The 21,870-nt window shown below is 38.4% G+C and overlaps 1 protein-coding gene across 1 annotated transcript in view; it reads right to left on the reverse strand.

Moving 5' to 3' along the window:
* Positions 1-436: 436 nt before the first annotated feature.
* Positions 437-21,870, reverse strand: part of LOC109103649 (trinucleotide repeat-containing gene 6C protein-like) — a 53,187-nt gene continuing 31,753 nt past the window's right edge. The window contains 17 exon segments of the mRNA XM_042725714.1: positions 437-7,344; positions 7,786-7,925; positions 8,803-8,876; positions 9,071-9,286; positions 10,871-10,981; positions 11,188-11,337; positions 11,509-11,697; positions 12,554-12,718; positions 15,065-15,308; positions 15,460-15,543; positions 15,754-15,873; positions 17,215-17,361; positions 18,096-18,242; positions 18,388-18,533; positions 18,637-18,694; positions 18,811-18,915; positions 19,093-19,250. Of these exon segments, the coding sequence (XP_042581648.1) occupies positions 6,963-7,344; positions 7,786-7,925; positions 8,803-8,876; positions 9,071-9,286; positions 10,871-10,981; positions 11,188-11,337; positions 11,509-11,697; positions 12,554-12,718; positions 15,065-15,308; positions 15,460-15,543; positions 15,754-15,873; positions 17,215-17,361; positions 18,096-18,242; positions 18,388-18,533; positions 18,637-18,694; positions 18,811-18,915; positions 19,093-19,250 (2,636 nt within the window). The 3' untranslated portion in view covers positions 437-6,962.

A 21,870-nucleotide genomic window follows, 5' to 3' on the forward strand; every position in this document is an offset into this window, starting at 1 on the left:
TATATTTAGCCTATATCTCTGTTCCTTGGCAGTCGGTTCAGGTAATGTTTACGTTACAATTTTGTAAATGTTCTAAGCCTAAGGCAATGCAAAACTGAACCAGAATGATCAAAGGAAGCTTGTTAACTTTCTGCATCTGCCATTCAGCTACATAATTATCTCAGTAATATTTTCCTTATACCTAAATCTTTTGCACAAAGGCATGTCTAGTACTTTTGTAAAAAAAAAAAAAATTAAAAAATACAGCTAATTTAAATATCAAAATATATCATATTGTCATATACAATATATAGCCAAACTCACATTTCAGTATAAGTTCAAGGTGACTGCAGTGTCAGCCAGCATATAAACTACTTACAAAGAGTAGAAAAATCTACTCAAATGTTGACTAAACTTGGTGTAAATATTAGCTCACAACAAATAAAAACAGACACAGTTCAAGAGGAAAAATGCTGTTTATTAATATAGGCTGAAATAATCTCCATAGCACATGGAAAGACTTTTTCGGTGCAAGTCCTCAACGATCACATTCTATTAAAAGGATATTTCACACAAAAATGAAATTGTCATCATTTACTCACCTTCATGTTGTTCCAAACCTGTATAAACTTCTCTCTTCTGTTGAACACAGAAGAAGATATTTTGAAGAATGTAGGTAACCAGTTGTTGGTATCTCTATAGTATAGTGAGAGAAAAAAACAACAACATAAAAAAAGTAACTAAGGAAGTCAATGGCTACCAGTAACATTTTTCAAAATATCTTCTTTTGTGTTCACCAGAGGAAAGAAACTCGTACAGATCTGGAACAACCTGAGAGTGAGTAAATGACAGGATTTTCATTTTTGTGTCAGCTATCCATTTATGGGTAAGGAAAAAAAAAAACATTTAAAAGCCAGCAACATTGTTAAATCTCAGTACAGTCTTGTTCTTAATATCTGAACAATAAAGAGAAACAGTTAAATTCCCTTTCACAACCCATCGTTCCATTTAAACACCAGAATGTCAGAGATTTGCATAAACCCACAGTGCTTGGTTGATGATGATCCTTGGTTGAAAGACAGAGCATGGTGATGACACTTTCTGCTGATTAAAATGAAAACTCATACAAAGAAACTGGAAATCCCCCTACCCACCAAAAAGACCCTTGTATCCTTGTAAGAATAGTGTGTCTGGACATACTGTCCCCCTCAAACTTGTGCATAGATTCTTATTCCTTTCACAACATCTTATTTCTGCATCTAGTGTTAAACCTAGATGGAGAATTAACTTGGAGTATTTTCATCCTACACTCAAAAACTAGTAAGAAGTTCTGGTAAGAGTTCAAGTTCTGTGTTAATCTACAATTCTCAGGCCTTTGCATACAGGCCTCTACTAAATTTTTAAAACAAGTAAAGACAAGAGGATGGAATATCAAGCATCTTTTACTGGACCTCGTTGAGAAACATCAGGCAAGGTAAAATCAAACAGTGGTAGGTCCTTCCACAACCTAACCAATAAACAAAACTGTATTTGTACATAAAGCGACAGATACAAACAAACATATTTCAAATGGAAAGTACTCCACTTCAAGAAATATAACGCATAGGTTCACTACAAATCTAATATTTGGTAAATGTGTATCTGCTACGGATTAAAATTCAAAAAGACATTTTTAAATCCATAACCTTCAGTGCTTAAAGCTGGATTTCTATCAACATCTTTTTTCTTCTTTCATTAACTGACTTAAATTCTCATGATAATCAACCTTATAACAGTGGAACTGGAACTCTGGACCCCTAATCTTCCTGAGAAAATATCCAAGTCCATTGTCAGTGTGCAAGACAGTGACAGAATCATGTTACATTTACAGAAATGAAAACTTAAAGACATTTCGGCATTAGTTCAACCAACAAGAACAATAATAATGTAATTCATAAGCAAAACACAATGCAACACTGAAACAATCCCAGAGTTCAGCAAGTAGCATACGTCTTCATTTGAAAAGGTTTTTTTTTTTTTCACATTTATTTGATGGAAGAAGTTTTTTTTTTCTTGCATTCTTTTAATCAATTTTTTTTCTTTTTGCAAGTTCACAAAATTCAACCTTTTGTAAACGGTAGGTAGATTTGAAAAGAAAAAGAATTTCACAGAATGGAAGAGAGGCACCTTTTGAAATGAGTCAGAATGTCACTAACTAGCATCTGGTTATCTTTACTGTTCATCCATAAATGTAACTGCTTCTCTACCAACTTTCTCACTATGGCATTTTTTTGTATTTTTTTATTTTATTTTAATAATGCAATTGAAATGATGCAACACTCTTCAAAATGATAACTCTTGTGGGAATTACTCCACATTAAAAGCCACTATGAGGATACAATTTTACAGGTTTTAAACATTTTAAGATGACAATAAATCCATAAAGTCCTTGAGTAAACATTAACACATGAATTGTCATCATCTCCCCTGCAGTTTTCAGTTTTTTAGTATAGCTGAGCAAGGGAAAAAAGACACTCAGTGCAACGCTAGATAGTAACCATGTTAGAACAATTTTAAAAACACACACACATAAAAATAACAGCGATAGTACACCATACTAAGTAAATGGATCATAATTGCAGACAGTCGCCCCGTGACGAGAAGCAGTGATTAGAGAGCGCACATACAAAACCACTCAAACACATTCAACCTTTTTTTTTTTTTTTAAGATCGCATTTCTTTTCTTTCTTGTGAAGAATGTTAAATCTTGTGAGCATGTTATCAAATACCTTGAAAGTGTCAGACCCAAACAAAAATGTATGAAAAAATAAATTCACATTTTACAATTGGCGCACTTTAATTCAAGTATCGGTGAAGATATTTCTTTTGATATGTTTATGATTTTTCATTCTTTGCCTAGAGACAAAAACATGGTTTATAATTAAGAGATAAAACATAATGATTGAAGGTATACACAAATACTGCATGTATGTCCTGTGTCATTTATTTTTAAACATGCTACTCCAATAAGACTGTTTGGTATCTATCATTGATCACTCTTTTTTTTTTCTTTCAGGAAAATTCTCTCAGATGACACACTGCAAGGATCAAGGTCTATTGCTTAATTCAAATTATATTTTACCCAGTAGTTTCAAAAGGGAAGGATTCAGAAATCCGATAGCATTTTTTTTTTTTTTTTTCAGATAATGAGCATGATAATATACAGGATAATGTTTAGTTGTAGTCTACCTATGCTGGTGTCACCAGAGACTTCCTGTGATGTTTGACTGTTTGGAATTACAGCCACATTGTGGTTCACTGTCAGTCAGCTGTGACTGAGTTTGGAACAAGGCAGTTACATACACAGGCAACAGTGAACCCCCCCACCCCCACCCCCACCCAGAAACAGAAAAAAAAAGTCACTTTAATTTCTTAAGACACATCTGCTGAAATGTCTTTTTCCAAAAGAACAAAAAAAGGTTTATACAGCTTGAAGGCCCCAAACGAACTGAAACTGAGATGGAAATGTACAGTTCAGGGCCCCATTTTTTTACAAACAAACAGTTAATACAGCATACACAAAAGGCACTCCAGCTCGCTGTCAACCTTCAGAATGTGACCAGCAAACAGGAGATAATATCAGCAAGAAGTGCATTTTTAATTGTGTTTTTGTCAAACTTTTATAAAAAAAAAAAAAGATATTAAAATGCTATTACATTTTTGGTATTCAAAAAAAGTACCAGGGATTACTCATGATCTGTATGCCATTAGCACACCATAATCCCCAATGCTGTTAAAGTTCTTGCTTGTTATAAAGGATTCTTTCAATGACAGCAACAAGATTATCACAAATAATCAGCATGAGGTGACAAATATATCTGATGAATATCCTCAACCCTTTCGAACCCAACCCCACCTCAAACACACAAGAATCATCAAAGTGCCTCCAAACAGAAGTGCTCTACAACAAAACGACACACATTGGAATTTAAGATGTGAAGTTGCCACAGTGTACTCTACATATATCTATGTATATATTGGCACATGAGACCTTAAGGGGAATTCAACACAACCAGCAGCAGAGAGGTAAGATAAGCAGGTCCCATTTACTGTATAAATGAACTGATGGCTCTGCAGCAGACCCAAACTAGCCACCCTCCTAAATGTATTGCCCCACTGTAAAATATCCTCTTGCGTTTCTTTAATGTACACTTTGTAAGCTGCATACACATCACTGAATGCGTAAAACCACTTACAAATGATAAATCTTCAAAACGACCAACTTTCAATAAACATAAATTTAGTTCATCTTGTCGTGCCCTGAGATTGTATTGAAATGAGATTTATCAAATCCAGCAGAATTAACACACAGACCTCCAAAAAATTAAATTGGCTTGAAATTTACAAGGATGGCAATGGCCTTGAGTATGTAAGAAAGTATTATGGGAGGACTGTGAGATACTTCCACAGATTGGCACAGGGCGGACATTACGTGCCCATCTTCTCTAACTTTGCATAGTGACAGCATACCGTGTGCTGTAGTTAAAGAGCCAGTGGCAGAAAGAGTCTGTCCATAGAAACGCTGCTCGGACAGGGCTTTTCAAGTACGGGCGGCTTGTCTCGACAACAGGGTTGGCTTCACCGAGGCCACACAAGAGAAAGAAGATGTTAGCAGCTGAGTCAGAGGTGGGACACCCAGGGTGAGGTGCATCAACAGAAGAGGCCCTAATCTAAATGACCTAAGAACACTGTTAACAGCAACTAAAACAAAACAAATACGGCCCACACCATAGATCTTCATTTGCATTCGTTATACAGGACAGGTATACAGAGGCACCTGCACTGCAGGCAGTTCAAGACCACTGCATGAAGACCAAGAGAATGTGAAAAAAAGACATGTTTCACAACACTGGCAATTCCATTCCATCTCAAACTCCAGCGAAAAAGATCATGCAATGACCATGAGTAGGTGAGGACGAATGAGAGGTGTGATGTTATCCAGAGAAGGAACGGTGGACATTCGAAGATCCGTACCTAAGTTACGACAACAAGGACGCAAATGATAAATGACGACGCCAATGTCCATATCATGACGTCATTACTGTCCTTTCTTGCATTCCATTGTACTAGGTGCACGGAGAAAGTTTTGATGGAGAATCAAACGTCCTCCTATGAGTTTCCACATTCACCTTTTCAACCTTTTTCTAATCGAGGTGCCTCCTCCAGACAGATAAAGACATTTGACTATTTCATTTGAGTAACAATGACATTCACTTTGATAGAAAGGGGGAAAAAGTACAGACACAAAAAACATACATTGCAAGTTTTGGATGATTGTAGAGTTTGTTCTTCCCTTCATTGTGATTTTTTTTCTGCACTCAAGTTTCTGGACCAGAGATGGACGACAAACAAATACGTTTTTTTTTTTTGAATACCAGTAAGGTACAAAAACAAAGGAAAAAAGTTCAAAGTTGCCATAAGAAGTTTTTTTTTTTTTTTTTTTTACTATACACTCCGTTATCTGATTTATTGGCTTCACAGAAGGAGCATAACTCTTGTAATAAGTGCTATGATAATACCCCTTTAAGAAGAGACATAGAAAACGTAGATGTCTTTTATGTTTGTACCAAATGCAAAGGTCTCTTTTTCTGTACTGCATTAAGAGAAACCCATTGTATTTGGTATTGTGCCTGACTCCCGTGCCATGTGTCTCCGCTCTGGATTCCGTTTCTGTTTGGTGAAGAAGTGGCTGGGAGACTGTGTGATCCCACACATGCCGAGTTTAAAACTGCATGGAGTGATGTCAAACACAATTAACAGTTCCTCCTTTCCACGCAAATACCAACCAGCCAGCAAGCCAGACAGACAGAGGCAAGGTGGGAAAATTAGTTCAAAGGTTAAATTCTTCAAAAATCTTCTCGAAACAAAAAAAAGGAGTCTTAAGTTTCAGTAAGCTTCAGTGTGGACGGAAGAAAGGGTCTCTGGCTTCTATTGCACAATGCATCAGAATGAGTTTCTTGTCTCGGTTGTATCTCAATAGAAATGGCCAACCAGATACTTCACATAGTAACTGAATAACTTCTGATTGATTCAGCATTGAAGTCCATTAGGTATAATTAAAAAGCCTCCACTGAGAGTGTTTTTAACAGTGGTTATGTACTCGTACACAGATGCTTGGTCAAGGTCCAGCAGACACACTGACATTCATTCATCTACATCAAAGCTTAACATTCAGCTTATTTTTTTTTTTTTAAAAACCATACACATATTTTTGTAAAAACAAACTGGCGTGAGTAAATAGAAATCATAGAGCAGTGCAGCTCCCTTTTGTAAAACTAAAAGAATTAAAGAAAAAAAGATCATTGGTGATTAGTCATGCTGACAGGCCACTGCTAGGAGTGTTCTTCTCATTTGCTCTGGCCTATTCGCTGGCTCAGAAACAGAACTGTGCAAGATACATTTTTTTTTTTTTTTTTGTTGGTTTTATAAAATAAACGTTTTAAGGAGGACCTGGAGAGAGAGCACTTACGGCTAATATAAGTTCTGAAGAAACTATGCAAAATTTAAAACCAAAAAAGTACCAGGATCATTCCAATCATCAGAACAGTGTGGTTATAGGGAAAGGTGTCATGAGGTCTCACTGTGCCTGGGTCGCCTTCAGATGGCTGCCTCGTTGATGGCTTCTCCTGAACAACACTTCTGAGAAAAAAAAAAAAAACAACCTTTTGGAGAAAAAAAAAAAAAAAAAAGCATTAACAGGCTTCTGCTTCTACTGACTCTTGCTTCTCAAGGTCTTTGAACACTAAGAACAAGATCCACGAACACAACAGAGAGTCTGACGTAAAAAACAGAGGACAAATAAACAGCAGTGGGAGGTTTGCAGCTTTGCTTCACCCTAAACCTCCATTACAGCTCCACAAAAAATGATTATCGCCACATTGATTTGCTTGGGTTTTGATCCATTAGGTCTTTTGACTTTGTTGGTTTATGATGTCCGATACATCCTACATGCTCTCTCCACTCAGCAGGTCTCCTGGGAGCAGAGTATTAATTGGGATGGGGCTGCCGATTACCCTGGTGTCGTCTCCATTTGGGGGAGCCCACAAACTGGAGTACTGCGGCACACCTCCCCATAGCAGGTCACCTCCGTTTCCGCTGCTGCTGTTTCCGGTACTGCAGACTGTCTTGGTACCTCCTCCACCCCCGCTCCAGAGGCCTGTGGGGTGGCTGGCAGCAGGGTTGCCCAGCCGGGGTTGATTGGAGCCTGGTGCTGGGCTGGCCTGCCAGCTGGTGGTGGGGGTAAGGGACTGGCCCTGTGCAAAGAAGCGGTTCACATCGTCCTCACCGGCAAACTCTGCCAGGATGGTAGTGTTACCCAGCACACACCTTGAGAGGCAGACAAACAGTTGGAAGGGATTCAAGTATTAAAAAGCTTTCTTGATGGATAACACGTAAAATCAGCTTGAAGAGAGAAATTTGACATGATGCACATTTATCTATAGAACTTGAATTAGGAAAAAATAAAGAAACAACATACAGCTAACACTATAAATCGTAAATAAAAGCTAAACCCAAATATCCTCTTAGGCTCTGTCCCAAATGGCACATTTCATGTGCACTTGCAGACTTGTGGACATACGACGCTGCTCGTGCGCACATGATTGTAAAGTCCGTGAGGCCGAAGGGCTCTGTAGCAGACTTCTACCCAACAGTCAAAGAGGCATCACGTCACAAAAGTGTGGACTCAGAGGAAGACCGTGGGGGTTTAGGGTGCCATTTGGGACAAGACCTCAGAGATGTTTGAAGTAGAAGAGCTTGTAGTCTTACATGTGCAGAGATTTTTGGGCTTTGGCAGCCTCCTCCTTGGAGCTGTAACGTACAACAGCATTGCCCTGCGTCAGGTTCAGATGGAAGGTAAAGAGAGGGCCGTGCTGCATGCACAGAGTCCGCAGGGTGGAGCCGTCAATCTGATGCAGACACATAGATAAATTATTACATTCATTGTTATTCATATTCAAGTGCTAAGGGCCAGTTCAGAGAGAATGCGTTCTTGCATTAATAACAGGGACGGAATAGTAAAAAGAAGCTGCACAGAACGCATGAGTTTTGAAATGCACTTTTTAAAGAGGTTATGTTATAGCAAAAACAAACATAAAATCTGGAAAACAATGCACTACCTTCAAAATCTGAACAGATTTTAAATATTATAGGCACAAAAGGCTTGCCAACAGTGTAAATGATTAAAGAAGAAAAACTGGGCATCATGCAGGATCACACATCAGACTTTACACACACACTGAACACAAAGAAATCGTCTCATTGCTAGGAGGTGAATGACAAATAAAAACCACGTGTTATAAAGTCAGCTCAAAAAATATCTTTGATATCCTCTGACTGGACAGATTTTGAAGTGTAGGAACTCCTATTTTAATGCTGAAAATGATACACAGATACTACTGTAAACACATACTCAGAATATGCCTGCTTACGGCTTCTTCTGATTGGCCCAGTGTTTCAAAATTGATATTGATGAAGTATGCTGTATGTCAAAACTTTTTGTACTCGTGTGAAATGTTGGAAAAACAGTGAGACATACTGCAGCAGTAAAAATTTTATTTTTTATAAAAGATGTTTTAAAAAACCTTTTCATTGATAAAAAAAAACAAACAAAAAAACAGCAGAGTGCAAATAAAAAAAGTATAGTGCATAATGCTACATAAAAAAACTCAACACCTTTGTTACATAAAGAGTGACATACCTGTACATTTCTGTACTCTCATGTGATATGAATCTGAATAAATCATACTAGTTTTCACAGTAATATAAATTGTTTGCTCTATGCACCTGAGGAGTGAGGTTTCTCAGCACCAGCCAGCTGCTTCCTCTGTTGGGACTGTCAGAGCTCCAAGTTCCCCCTTCTATAACAAAAAATAACGAGAGGCAGGTTTGGAAAAACATGTTGCAGCTGTGCATATTTTCCACTAAATTCTCTAAACACACAACTTGAGACAAAGAGAGGTAAGTCTGACTGGTCGGCCACACTACAGCAGAACATTGTGAGTAACTGGTTTTGCTGCTTTGTACCACACGGGTGTACTGACTGAGGATTTACCTGAGGAGTAAGAGCCATTCCAGCCCTGGCTGAGGCCAAGAGAGTTTCCTCCCCAGGTGGAAGGGGTCTTGGTGTTGGTCAGGCCTGGAGGGGGGCGTGAGGGAGCACTGGAGTTACGTGTCCCTGGGGAAACCTTCCATAACTCATGAGATAAAGAGGCCTGTGTGTGGGAGATGGGTCCAGGGGACCAGGTAGACTTCATTTCCAGGAGTTTACCTGAAGAAAGGGAGGAGAGGAGGAAAGAGAGGGACAAATGAATAACAGCTGAGGGCACAGTCACCACCCAATATGCCAACAAAAATTTGTTCTGGTTGGGATTATGCAAACATGGGGTAGAGAATTCCATTCCAATGGCTATTATTTCAAATAAATGCTGTTCTTTTTAAATGTCTATTCATCAAAGAATGCTGAACATTTTTTAATCACAGTTTCCACAAATAAATTAAGCAGCACAGCTGTTATCTCATTTACTAAGAGCACCAAACCAGCATATTAGTATGATGGGACACCTAAGACTGGACTAATGGCTGCTGAAAATTCAGCTTTGCCATCACATGAATAAATACGATTTTAAATATTTTATTTAAAATATTAAAACAGAAAACCGTTTGTAGTAATATTTCTCAATATTACCCTTTTAGTGTATTATACATAAATAAAAGCAGACTAGGTGAGCCTTAAAAAATACTTTAAGTATTACTAGTATTTTTAGTTTCACTAAAAACATTGACAGTATTACCGAAACAGAAAATCAGGGAAACGGTGTGACTGAGACATTTGATTTAACAGAATGGTAAGGTAATGAAGTGTTCAGCTTTTCATATGTGACCAACATTTTTTAGAATATTGTAAACTTTTATTACAATAGAATTATAAATGTCTGCTCATATAACCTACTGCAACCTCCCTCAGCAGGTGTTTTAAACAATAAAATATTCACTATATATATATATTTATATACATACATACATACATACATACATACATACATAAACTTAAAGGGGTCCTATTATGCTCTTTTACAAGGTCTTGATTTTGTTTTGGGTGTGTACTAGAATAGGAATATTTTACATTATTACAACACCTCTCTCCCCAGTCTGGTATGAACGGCTGGAATAGTTCCTGTATCAAATGAAGGCCCGCCTTCTGAAATACGAAATGTGCTGTGATTGGTTAGCTGGGTCAGTGTGTGTTGTGATTGGCAGCACTCGGTGCCTGGTCAGGAAATGTCACGCCACTTACCATAGCTACCTTCATTATAAATATTGCGTCAAAATCAAATCAATTATAGCATGATTTAAACCCGGATGATTGTAACCACCCTAAGTTCGTCTGCCTTGGTAAAGCTAGCGTGTCTCCAACATTGTGATAACACTTATTGCCTTCTCTAGTGCAGCTCAACCAGGTTTCGTCCGATTTGTCGATATTTGTGATATCACATATCCCGGAAAATATGCGTTGTAGTCCAAATGAGTCGTTCATTGTAGTTTTTGAAAAGAGATTTCTGTTAAATAAAATATCTTCTTTTGAATTGGACTTTGAGCTTTGTAACTTTGCTGCTCTTTTTTATGCTCAAACAGCAACATTACAGATTAACTAAAATTGAAAAATATGAAAAAGCACAATAGCACCCCTTTAAAATGACTTTATTGATTCTGACAAGGATCAACATTTAAAACAGCAAAAAGTATAACAGAACAAGGGCAAATGTGGGTTTTAGGAGGACACAGATTTGGTGAGGATAAATAAGGGTGAGTAGATCTAGTGTGGGGCAAGGCCGTTTAGGATTTAGGGCTGTACCTGGACTGTTAGCGTCCCTCTCGTTCTGAGAGGACAGACCGAACGAGTTACAGGCACTGACTGACCACTCACTCGAGGAAGAGACAGTCCCAATCTGAGATGGGGACGAGGCTATTGTGGCCATTTATCACAAGTGGATAGCAAAAGTTGTGTGAAGAAACAGTGAAAGACATTGATTGTTTAATGTTCCTTAAAATAGTGATTTCTGTTATATCTTTAAAGTTGACAGTCAATGTTCATTTAGCAGTAAATATTTCAGAAATTTTAAGTAACAAGCTCTGTTAAAACTTATTTCATATGCCATCAATCATCCTTACCTCCAGTCCTGTCACGTAACAGGTAGCGATTCACATCCTGTATGTTAGTGTTAATGGTGGGGCCACTTGGAACACTTCCTGGGGTCATGTTGGGGTCATTCTCAGGGTCAATGTTCTGCAGACCTTTCCATGGCACCCCAGGGCAAAATTCTGAGATCAAGCAAAAACATAATTGGCTGTCCAGCATTGGGGTCGGCAACCTTTTGGTCATGAAGTTCCATCTTTAATTTTTTTCTGGTTAATCACTGTGCCATCTCATACACATAATAAAAAATATGTATATTACCATGATCAGTGTGCATAATATGCACTGAAGCTTACCAGGAGGCCAGTTGATATTGGAGTTACTAGACATTTTCTCATTGGGACTTTTGCCTTGTGTCCAGCTCTCTGGAGACACCAAGGTGCTGGTGGGGGATTCAGAGCTTGACATCAGATTGTATGGGCTGAAGGAATCTTCCATGGTGCTCTTTCCGACAGGAACATGGGACTGTGCAGAAGAGATTGAACCTGAAACAAAAGAACAGTCCCTTTAATCTCTCTATTTACAGGAGGTTTTACTCAAAACATCATTTAATAAAACACTTAGAGACTAAGCAAGATATATATTTTGATGTCCAATATCTGAACTGCTAATTTGCTTCTCTAAAAAAATCCATCTTCAAAGATACAATCTGAATAATAAAATTAAAGATTACAGGCTTGAGCTTTTGTCCTCAGCTGAACTCACTCCAGTAAACTGCAGCGGATTGGCTGGAAGTACTGTTCAGGCAAGGTTTACTGAGAACAAATGCCAAGGAGGGATAATATTTTAAAAGGCCCAGCTGACTCAGAGCAAAAATAACTCTGGAATGTCTGCAAGCACTTAACTTGAGAGGGAGTTTTGTCTGTCCTTTTGAAATACACAAATCTCAGGGACAGAAATTGTGACTCAGTGTCTGGAGTTTGATGTTTGATCAAAGATATTGCTGTGTTTTCATTGAGTGGAATGTTGTTTGTGGAAGCAGAAGTCTTTTAAAGCAGTGGCGTGCACCGACCTCTGGAGGGGCAGGGGCTGAGCGACGTTGCACAATTGCGGTCTGGGGGAGGGGGATGTCCCCCTCAGTAGAAATCGTGGCATCCCCCCCTTAGAAATTACAGTCTGGGGGCACACAGACTGGACCGAAAGGGCACCTTAGCGTCGGCGATTAAAGGGGCAGGGACTTGAGCCCCACCCACCACGTGCACGCCACTGTTTTAAAGGATGTTAGATCTAGAGGCTATCATATGATTGTCTTGACATTATAGTTTAGATTAGACAAACTTATCTATGTCACAGCGCAAAATCAAGCTCATAATATGTCTGGAGCAATGAATAAATTAATACCATGCTTATTGAGGTTTGCCTCCATGTGCTGAGCACTAGCTGACAGGGAATCTATGGAGTTTGAATGAGTCCATTGGGAGAGCCGGGATTGAGGCTGAGGGGGGTCTTTGAGAGATAGACTTCTCACCTCCATACAGTTTACATTCATGTTCGGGTTCAAACCAGCTACAGGAGAGAGACAAAGAGAAAAGGATATTAATGCACATTCACACACATAAACACAAGGGAAAAAAAATGTCAAGATCAAAATAACTAAAAAACTATGGCTTGTCAATCAATGAATCAAAAAATAATCAAATTTATTACACAATATTCTAATACATTATTCACTTATAACAATATTTGCGGCGAAAACCCCCAATGTAGCCCCAAATGAAGTTAATTTAAAAGGCATTACATTGTTATGGCAAAAAATAAAAATAAAAATAAAATAAGTACAGGATTGGTAACAAAATAAATTTCATATAAGTTTTTTTTTTTTTTTATCAAAGTAAAGCAATGTTTTAAATTGACAGTCCTACTATTATTACAAACGATACAGAACTCAGTGCAACTATCAGCTACTATATAAAATGTACACTTTGTTTTAAGATGTGCTAGTTAATGTGAACTAGTTAATTACAGACTGATCTTGAATCTCCCTTTTCTGTCCAAAATACTAGAAAAGGTAGTATCCTCACAATTATATTCCTGTGCATTAGCATGGTTCAAATCATACTTATATGACCACCATCAATTCGTAGCAGTGAATGAAGAGGTATCATATTGATCACAAGTGCAGTATGGAGTACCTCAAGGCTCAGTACTAGGGCCGTTACTCTTCCTGCTATACAATACCCTTGGGAGATATCATCAGGAAACACGGTGCTAGCTTTCACTGTTATGCTATTGATACTCAGCTATATATTTCTTCGCGGCCCGGCAAAACATAACAATTTGAAAAACTAGCGGAATGCATAGTCGATATAAAAAACTGGATGATGATTAATTTCTTACTGCTAAATTCAGAAAAAAAAAAACAGAGGTGTTTATTATAGGACCTGAAAACTCGTAATAACCTAGAACACTGTCTAAGACTAGATGGCTGCTCTGTCAATTCTTTGTCATCAGTTAGGAACCTAGGTGTGCTATTTGATAGCTATCTTTCCTTTGAAAGCCACATTTCTAGCATTTGTAATACTGCATTTTTCCATCTCAAAAATATATCTAAATTACGACCTATGATAGAGTTCTTACTAGAACCAAGAAGTATGACCATATTATCTCGGTTTTGTCAACACTGCACTGGCTACCTATTAAACATCGTATAGATTTAAAATCTTGCTTATTACTTATAAAGCCCTGAATGGTTTAGCAGCTAAGTATTTGAACGAGCTTGTGTTACATTATAGTCCTCCTTGTCCGCTGCACTCTCAAAACTCTGGCAATTTGATAATACCTAGAATATCAAAATCAACTGCCGGCGGCAGATCCTTTTCCTATTTAGCGCCCAAATTCTGGAATAACCTACCTAACATTGTTCAGGAGGCAGACACACTCTTGCAGTTTAAATCTAGATTAAAGACCCATCTCTTTAACTTGGCTTACACGTAATGCACTAACATGCTTCTAATATCCAAATCCGTTAAAGGATTTTTAGGCTGCATTAATTAGGTCCGTGAACACTTCCCATAAGTGGGGAGGTCACCGTAGCCACCAGATACAGTCTGTATCCAGATCAGATGGTCACTGCAGTCACCTGGATCCAGTACGTATCCAGACCAGATGGTGGATCAGCACCTAGAAAGGACCTCTACAGCCCTGAAAGACAGCGGAGACCAGGACAACTAGATAAGCCCCAGATACAGATCCCCTGTAAAGACCTTGTCTCAGATGACCACAGGGACAAGACCACAGGAACCAGTTTAGTCCTCTGCACAATGTGACTTTGCTGCAGCTTGGAATTGAACTGCTGGTTTCGCCTGGCCAGAGGAGAACTGGCACCACCGACTGAGCCAGGTTTCTCCCAAGGTTTTTTCTCCATTCTGTCACCAATGGACTTTTGGTTCCTTGCCGCTGTCGCCTCTGGCTTGCTTAGCTGGGGACACTTGACTTGATTGCAAATGATTGCAAAGATACTATTTAAACTGAACTGAGCTGGATGATGGCATCACTGAATTCAATGATGAACTGCCTTTAACTGAAAAATGAGTGTTTACTATTGTCATTTTGCATTATTGACACACAATTTTCCTAATTAATGTTGTTCAGTTGCTTTGACACAATCTGTACTGTTAAAAGCACTATATAAATAAAGGAGACATGACTTGACTTGACGTGCTTGATACTGTGTAATTATACAAACAATTACTCAGTAATATCAATTAACAACATGGACTTACTATAAGGTTAGGATTTGTATTAGTGATAGTGTGCACACACACACACACACACACACACACACACATATACACACACACACATTGAGCATACGCATGCAGGAGTGTGTCCACATGAGGCTTGTTCTCTTACAGAGTGTATAAGGGCTGAAGGAGTTTGGAGAAGACTGCTGCTCTTTGGTTTGCAGGTCTGAGACGGAGAGGCCTAAAGTCTGAGGATGACCCGTGAAAGTATCCAGGGTTGCCTTGCCAAGATGTGGGTGCAGGCCAGTGTGGGAGGAAGGTGGAGGCTGCTGCTGTTTCATAAGCAGGGCCTGGGCCAGCTGACGCTGGTGCTGCTGAATCTGCTGCTGCATGTTTGTGATTGTACGTGCAACCTGTGGGAGAGGACGACAGTGATCATCATTTTCATTGTATATGGAACATTATTTGTCATAGTCATCAAAAGATAACTATAACCTTATATTTTAGGACTAGAATTACTGTAAGTGTATAAATATCAGAGCCAGTAAAATTAGTCTGTCATACTTGTTGCTCTTGTTGTTTGATGGGACCAGAGACATTACGTTGAGCCTGCATCATTTGATGCTGAATCTGCAAACGCTGATACGCCTGACAGAAAGAGAAAAAGACACAATTTGAAAAAGAGTGGAAATTACAGAGAAATAGTAAGAAGTAGAAATAGAGATAGAAATGTGATGGGTCATTATCAAGACAGAAAGTGCTTGCATCTCACTCCCTGCAGACAGGCCAGTGGGTAGACGACAATCATTGGTATTCATGTGGAAACAGCAGAGCAGGAGAGTGAACTGTGTGACTCACCACCTGCAGTTGTTGTAGTTGGTACAGCAGGGTCATTTGTTGAGGATTTATTGGTGAGGTTAAAAGTGCAGGATTCAGTCCAATGTTTTTTGCCGCAAACTGTAAGAGCTGTGCTTGAACCTACAGAAAAAAACAACCAAAAAAAAAAAAAACAACCGGTTTGTGCAAAGCCTGATGATCCATGTTATCCACCATGATTTGAAAATGTTCCAAAGAGAATCTTTTGTGTTTTAGTGGAAGCAAGGAAATCTGACTTCCTGATGAAAATGAACAAAGTTTCATTTTTTAACAAACTATCCCTTTAAGTGACATTTAGATTCAATACCACATATATTGTACAATGGATATAAATCACTAATACTTTAGTATAGGGACCAATTTTCACAATTAACTAGTTGCTTATTAGCATGCCTATTAATAACATAGTGGCTGTTTATTAGAGCTTAAAAAGCACATATTGTGCATGACTATATTCTATATCCTTAATCCTACCCAATCCTACCCTACTAACTATTAATAAGCAGCAAATTAGTAGTTTATTGAGGCAAAAGTCATAGAAAATGGTTTGTTAATAGCAAGAATTAGACCTTAAAATAAAGTGTGACCAATAATCATAAACTATGCCACAGAAGAACGGTTGAAGTATTTTTTTCCAAAAATTGAATTTGATGGGGACCATTAACTGTTTGGTTACCCATATGGTTCGAAATATCTTCTTTTATTTACAAGTTGAGGGTGAGTAAATAATGACAGAATTTTAATTTTTGTAGCAGTAACAGCCCTGTAGTGTCTTATTATTCTTCTGGTGATTGAGTTTGGGTTCTTTGCCACTGTTGCCTTCTGGCTTGCTTTATTGGGGTCTGAAAGACACCTAACTTTCAGTAATTTATCAATATGACCGCACTGACACAATCAGTTTAAAACAATACTTGAGCTGAATTAAGCTGGATGATGGGACTAATGTTTTCTGTGGAGCTGCTTTACATCAACACTGTTGTTGAACTGAACTGAATCAGCACTGAACTGACTTGAGCTGAATACCAACATTGCTCATAGCTGATTAAATTCACACTGTTATGTTATCAGAAACTTGACTTTAGCTAGATAACGACACTCTTTTCTTTTAGAGCTGCTGTAAATCAGAATCTGAACTGTCTCCATAGCTGAGCTTCCATTATGAATTCTGCTGTTTTCTTGTTCAAGATTTTTATTTGTCACATAATATCGTTTATCTCTATTAAGCTGCTTTGACACAAACGGTACTGTAAAAAGCACTACGGAAATAAAGGTGACTTGACTTGACTATTCTGACTAGATGATTGACTGAAATTAAGAATTTAAGAAGCTACAAATATTTAATAAAGTTAGAAAAATTTGCCCTTAGAAATGTAAAAAAATGCCCTTGGATTTTGTCACAGATGTAGGCACTATGGAATTTGAAATAATAGATGCAATTTGTACCTGAGGGTTGAGAAGCTGAGGCACTTGAGCACGTAGAGTAGGCTGGGCGGAGCTAAGAGGTGGCACTGGTGGCTGAGGGGGCGGGGCCTGCTGCTGCATGACCCGAGTTTGTGCTGCTCCATTAGTGCCGAACATTCCATTCTGCATCTAGAAAACAAAGAGAGTGGGGGTGGGAATCAATACAAATGAAATGCTTTATTATACTCTAAATGGCTGGATGCACTTAACAAGAAAAAAATCGGATCAATTTCAGCACAAATTTAAATCTCTCTTACAATGCAGCCTCTCGGGGGAGGTCGTGGCCTAGTTGGTTAGAGAGTTTGACTCCTAACCCTAAGGTTGTGGGTTCAAGTGCCCTTGAGCAAAGCACTGAACCCCCAACTGCTCCCTGGGTGCCGCAGCATAAATGGCTGCCATAAATTGTGGGTGTGTGTTCACGGTGTGTGTTCACTGCTGTGTGTGTGCACTTTGGATGGGTTAAATGCAGAGCACGGATTCTGAGTATGGGTCACCATATTTGGCTTTATGTCACGTCACGTCACTTCACTTTAAAAAAATTTATGTTCTTTTTAACATTGACCTGAACACAACGTCAAATTCTCCTGCTACTTTCAGATTAAAATAAACTACAAAAAAAGAAAAAAATCATATAAATAAAACATAAATGGAAGAATCAGTCATGATACCGTGTTTATATATCTTTAATTATAAATGACAAATAACTTAATTTCACCACTCTAGTCTTAAAAAACAAACAAACAAAAAAAAAAAGAAATAGGAGTAGGGCATTATACCAGACAATGCAGCTTCATAGCTGCATCTAAATTTAAAACTCTTGTGTCCTATGCCTATGTCCTTTGCACAGATTTCACAACACTCACCTGTCTGTTGTTCAAGTTTTGCATGGACAGGCCAGAGGAGACCCCACCCAATCCGTGGCTAGGGATGCTGCTATTGGCCAGTGGGAGCTTGAGGCCAGGAGAAGGCATAAACTGTGAGGTTGAAGCATCATCTGACAGCCTACCATCCTGAGAGAATGGAAAATATGTTGCAAAAACTAGACGTAAAATTTACCTAGATCAAATTTGATCTACTCCAGTCTAGAAAATTTCTTGGAACTTTTTAAAAACAAACAAAAAAACAAACAAACAAAAAAACAACAACAACATATACCTTGTCTAGGAAGGGGGCACGATCCATTGAGGGGTCTTTGGAGAGGTTTGTGGGTCGGCACATCATGGGCTTATTCATTCCATTACTGTAGTCTGACATGCCCATCCCCCGTTTGTCCAGCTCAGTTTTCTTCTCCAACAAAGCGCCTGAGAAAAAGGCAAGTACATAATCAGTGTTCTAGACCAAGATCATATGACTCACGGCATGTGTTTCAGCTGTTATGGGTTAACATCAAAGTTTACTACGTACTCATGGCCTGATCCAGATTCATATTGTTGCTCTTTAGGGCTTCTTCTGCAGGATCCTTCTGTATAAGGTAAAATAAAAATAATTTTTAAGCTAAAAAAAAGATTTATTTTACATATCTTGTTAATGACTTAAGCAAGAGTCTTTTCAGAGTAAATGTTTATGGCTTCAACATACTGGAAAACCCATATCTGTAAGCTGTTTGATAAGTCTGGTCATAATCCAAACATCATCCTGCCTGTTGGAGACTTGCCCTGTAAAGATCAAACAATAGCAATATTACTTATGATATATATACTGTATATATATATATATATATATATATATAGACCTTGCCCTGTAAAGATCAAACAATAGCAATATATATATATATATATAGAGTTTACAGTTTCTTAACCACACAGCAAGCATGTTACATGACATTACACAACAGAGCACTCATGGCTTTAAATGGCTTACCCTTTGTGGGCCTTTCTTGGATTGACTCCAGGAGTTACAAGAGGAATCTTGGGATGTAGGACTGTTCCACATGTCACCATCATCAGCATCCCATTGGCCAGTGTTCATGCCAATCTCTTCCCCTCCTGATCCCCAGCCATCTTGCATAGATTTTGGACCTGGCAAAACACCAATCGACAAGACTGCTTATAATCAAGGCTGTAACCAGCAAATACATTTTATTAGAGGCCGACCGATTTATTGTTTTGCCCATTTTATGGGCTGATATGAGCCTGTCACAGATATATCTGCATTGGAGTATATCCCACAGATATGCTACCGATATGATTTTATTTTTTTAACAGAACATAACGCAGATAAAATGCCTGTAAATGGTATAATTACTTACTTTGTCCAGCAGAGAGCGCTCCATTGTTTGCTACTGGCGACCCAGGTCACTGTAGTGACACCAGTCAACTGTTTCAACCGTAATTTTACAAAGATACAAGAAAACTTTTTGAGTTCAAAGAAGAAGAAAAAAAAACAAATTTATTCAACGATTTCTTCTCTTCCTGGATAGTCATCCGCCATTATCGACGCAAACATGTGGTGCTGCTGACGTAGAACACACATGCACTTTACCTTGTTCACAAGCAGAGGAAAGCAATGCGCATGCGTTGATAATTGCATGGGAGGACTGTCCCCAAAATAGAAAAAATCATGTAATAATGTCATTAATTTTTTTTCTTTGCACACAAAAAGTATTCTCGTAGCTTTGTAAAATTACAGTTGAACCACTGATGTCACATGAACCATTTTAACCACATCCTTACTACATTTCTGTGCCTTGATCGTGGTAGGACCCTTGCTGTCTATGGGAGGGTCAGAGAGCTCTTGGATTTCATCTTAATTTGTGTTCCGAAGATGTACAAAGCTCTTACGGGTTTAGATCGACATGAGGGTGAGTAATTATTGACAAAATGTAAATTTTTAGGTGAACTATCCCTTTAAAGGATACCTATTATGTACCTTTTTTTCAAAATGTAATATAAGTCTCAGGTGTCCCTAGAATGTGTCTGTAAAGTTTCAGCTCAAAATACCTCACAGATCATTTATTATATAATTTTGAAAATTTCGAGTGGAAGCAGAAACACGCTGTTTCCATGCATGTCTTTTTAAATGCAAATGAGCTGCTGCTCCCCATCACCTTTTCCAAAATTGCGGCTCTCTAAGGGTGGTGTCTCGGCAGTGTCCATCAACAGTCATGGGTGGGGTTTGTAAAATGTGATGTCATATTTTACAGACTCTGTGATCGGCTTGCTCTTAGACACTGCTTATGATTTATACGGATAAAAAAAGGAGCAGGTGGATTTTATGATTTTAGGGTGGTTGTGTGCACACACTGCCAACACACATTTATGTTCAAACAACAAGTTAATTTCTGTGGCACCAGGGTCACCAAATGAAACTTCAAACATAATGACAGTTTTCAAACAAGCTTCTCAAATACTGCCCCGTTCTGTAACTGGTTGGAAAAACATATAGCCCAGGTCTAAACCCACGTCACTGGTTGTGTCAGTGTTTGCTTGTCAAGCTGGTTGAGATGCTCAAGCAAACAGAGCAATTTTTTTTTTTAAATCCCAGAGAGCCACAGAATTTAGATTTTATAATAAAAATAACTTAAAGTTGTCTCAGCGTGTTACACGGTATAGCATAAAGTATTTAGCAGAAAAAACACAAACTTCAAATTTAAAGTGAAGTAACGCAATCAGTACTTTATTTATGCAACCACAAGAGGTCAGTGTAGCTTAACTTTATCATCAAATGGCCACAAAAAGGAACATGAATCACATATTTGAATACAGCACATTTAAAGGGTTTGTTCACCCCAAAAAAATTTTACTCACCCTCAAAGCATCCTATGTGTATGTGACTTTCTTCTTTCAGACGTATCCAATCGGAGTTACATTAAAAATCGTCCTGGCCCCTCCAAGCCTTTCAATGGGGCTAAGCGGGTGTTGATTGTCAACAGTTTAGAAGACGTGAAATAAAGTGTGCGCATCCGTAATAAAACGTGCCTCGCATGGCTCCAGGGGGTGAATAAAGGCCTCCTGTGGCGAATCCATGCATTTTTGTAAGATAAATATCCATATTTCAAACGTAATAAACACATTTTTTTCACTTCCGCTGACTGACATGCAGGACATAGGGCGTCGGGCGCACACTTCTGAGATAGGCAGGAGCAAAGGAAACAAAGTTTCCTTACTTCAGCAAACGAAAACCAGTCTCCTCTTGGCTTATATCGAAATCCTCCGACATTTTTCTTTACAAATCCTTGTTTTGTACTTCTAATTCGTGACTGGCATTTTGTTTTGTTTTGTCTGCGCGCTCGTCACCATAATGCAACGCCAACATATTACGTCATCCACCGGAAAGCCTTCTGTCTATGGCAGATAGTGGAAGTGATAGAAAAGTGATAGACGTTTTATTACTAGGGGTTATGGCTGTGCGATAGGGGGAAAATATCTAATTGCGATTTTTTTTGACATATTGCGATTGCGATTTGATTTTAAATTTGCAAAGTCAAGCTTCAGCTCAATATTGTCAATAATGTGCAGCACAGTATGAGTATCATTACCCTGCTGAAAAAAAAAAACTAAACAAAACAAAAACAGAAATTCTTACAGTTTCCATTAAACCATTACAGAATTCCTTTTTGTTTTTAGCATTATTCCAATAGGAATTATTGTTGTTCTATTGGTTGCCATCTGCCATATTACATCCCACCAATAGAATCCA

Source organism: Cyprinus carpio, chromosome B6 (genome assembly GCF_018340385.1).
Source record: "Cyprinus carpio isolate SPL01 chromosome B6, ASM1834038v1, whole genome shotgun sequence".
Taxonomy (NCBI): Eukaryota; Metazoa; Chordata; class Actinopteri; order Cypriniformes; family Cyprinidae; genus Cyprinus; species Cyprinus carpio.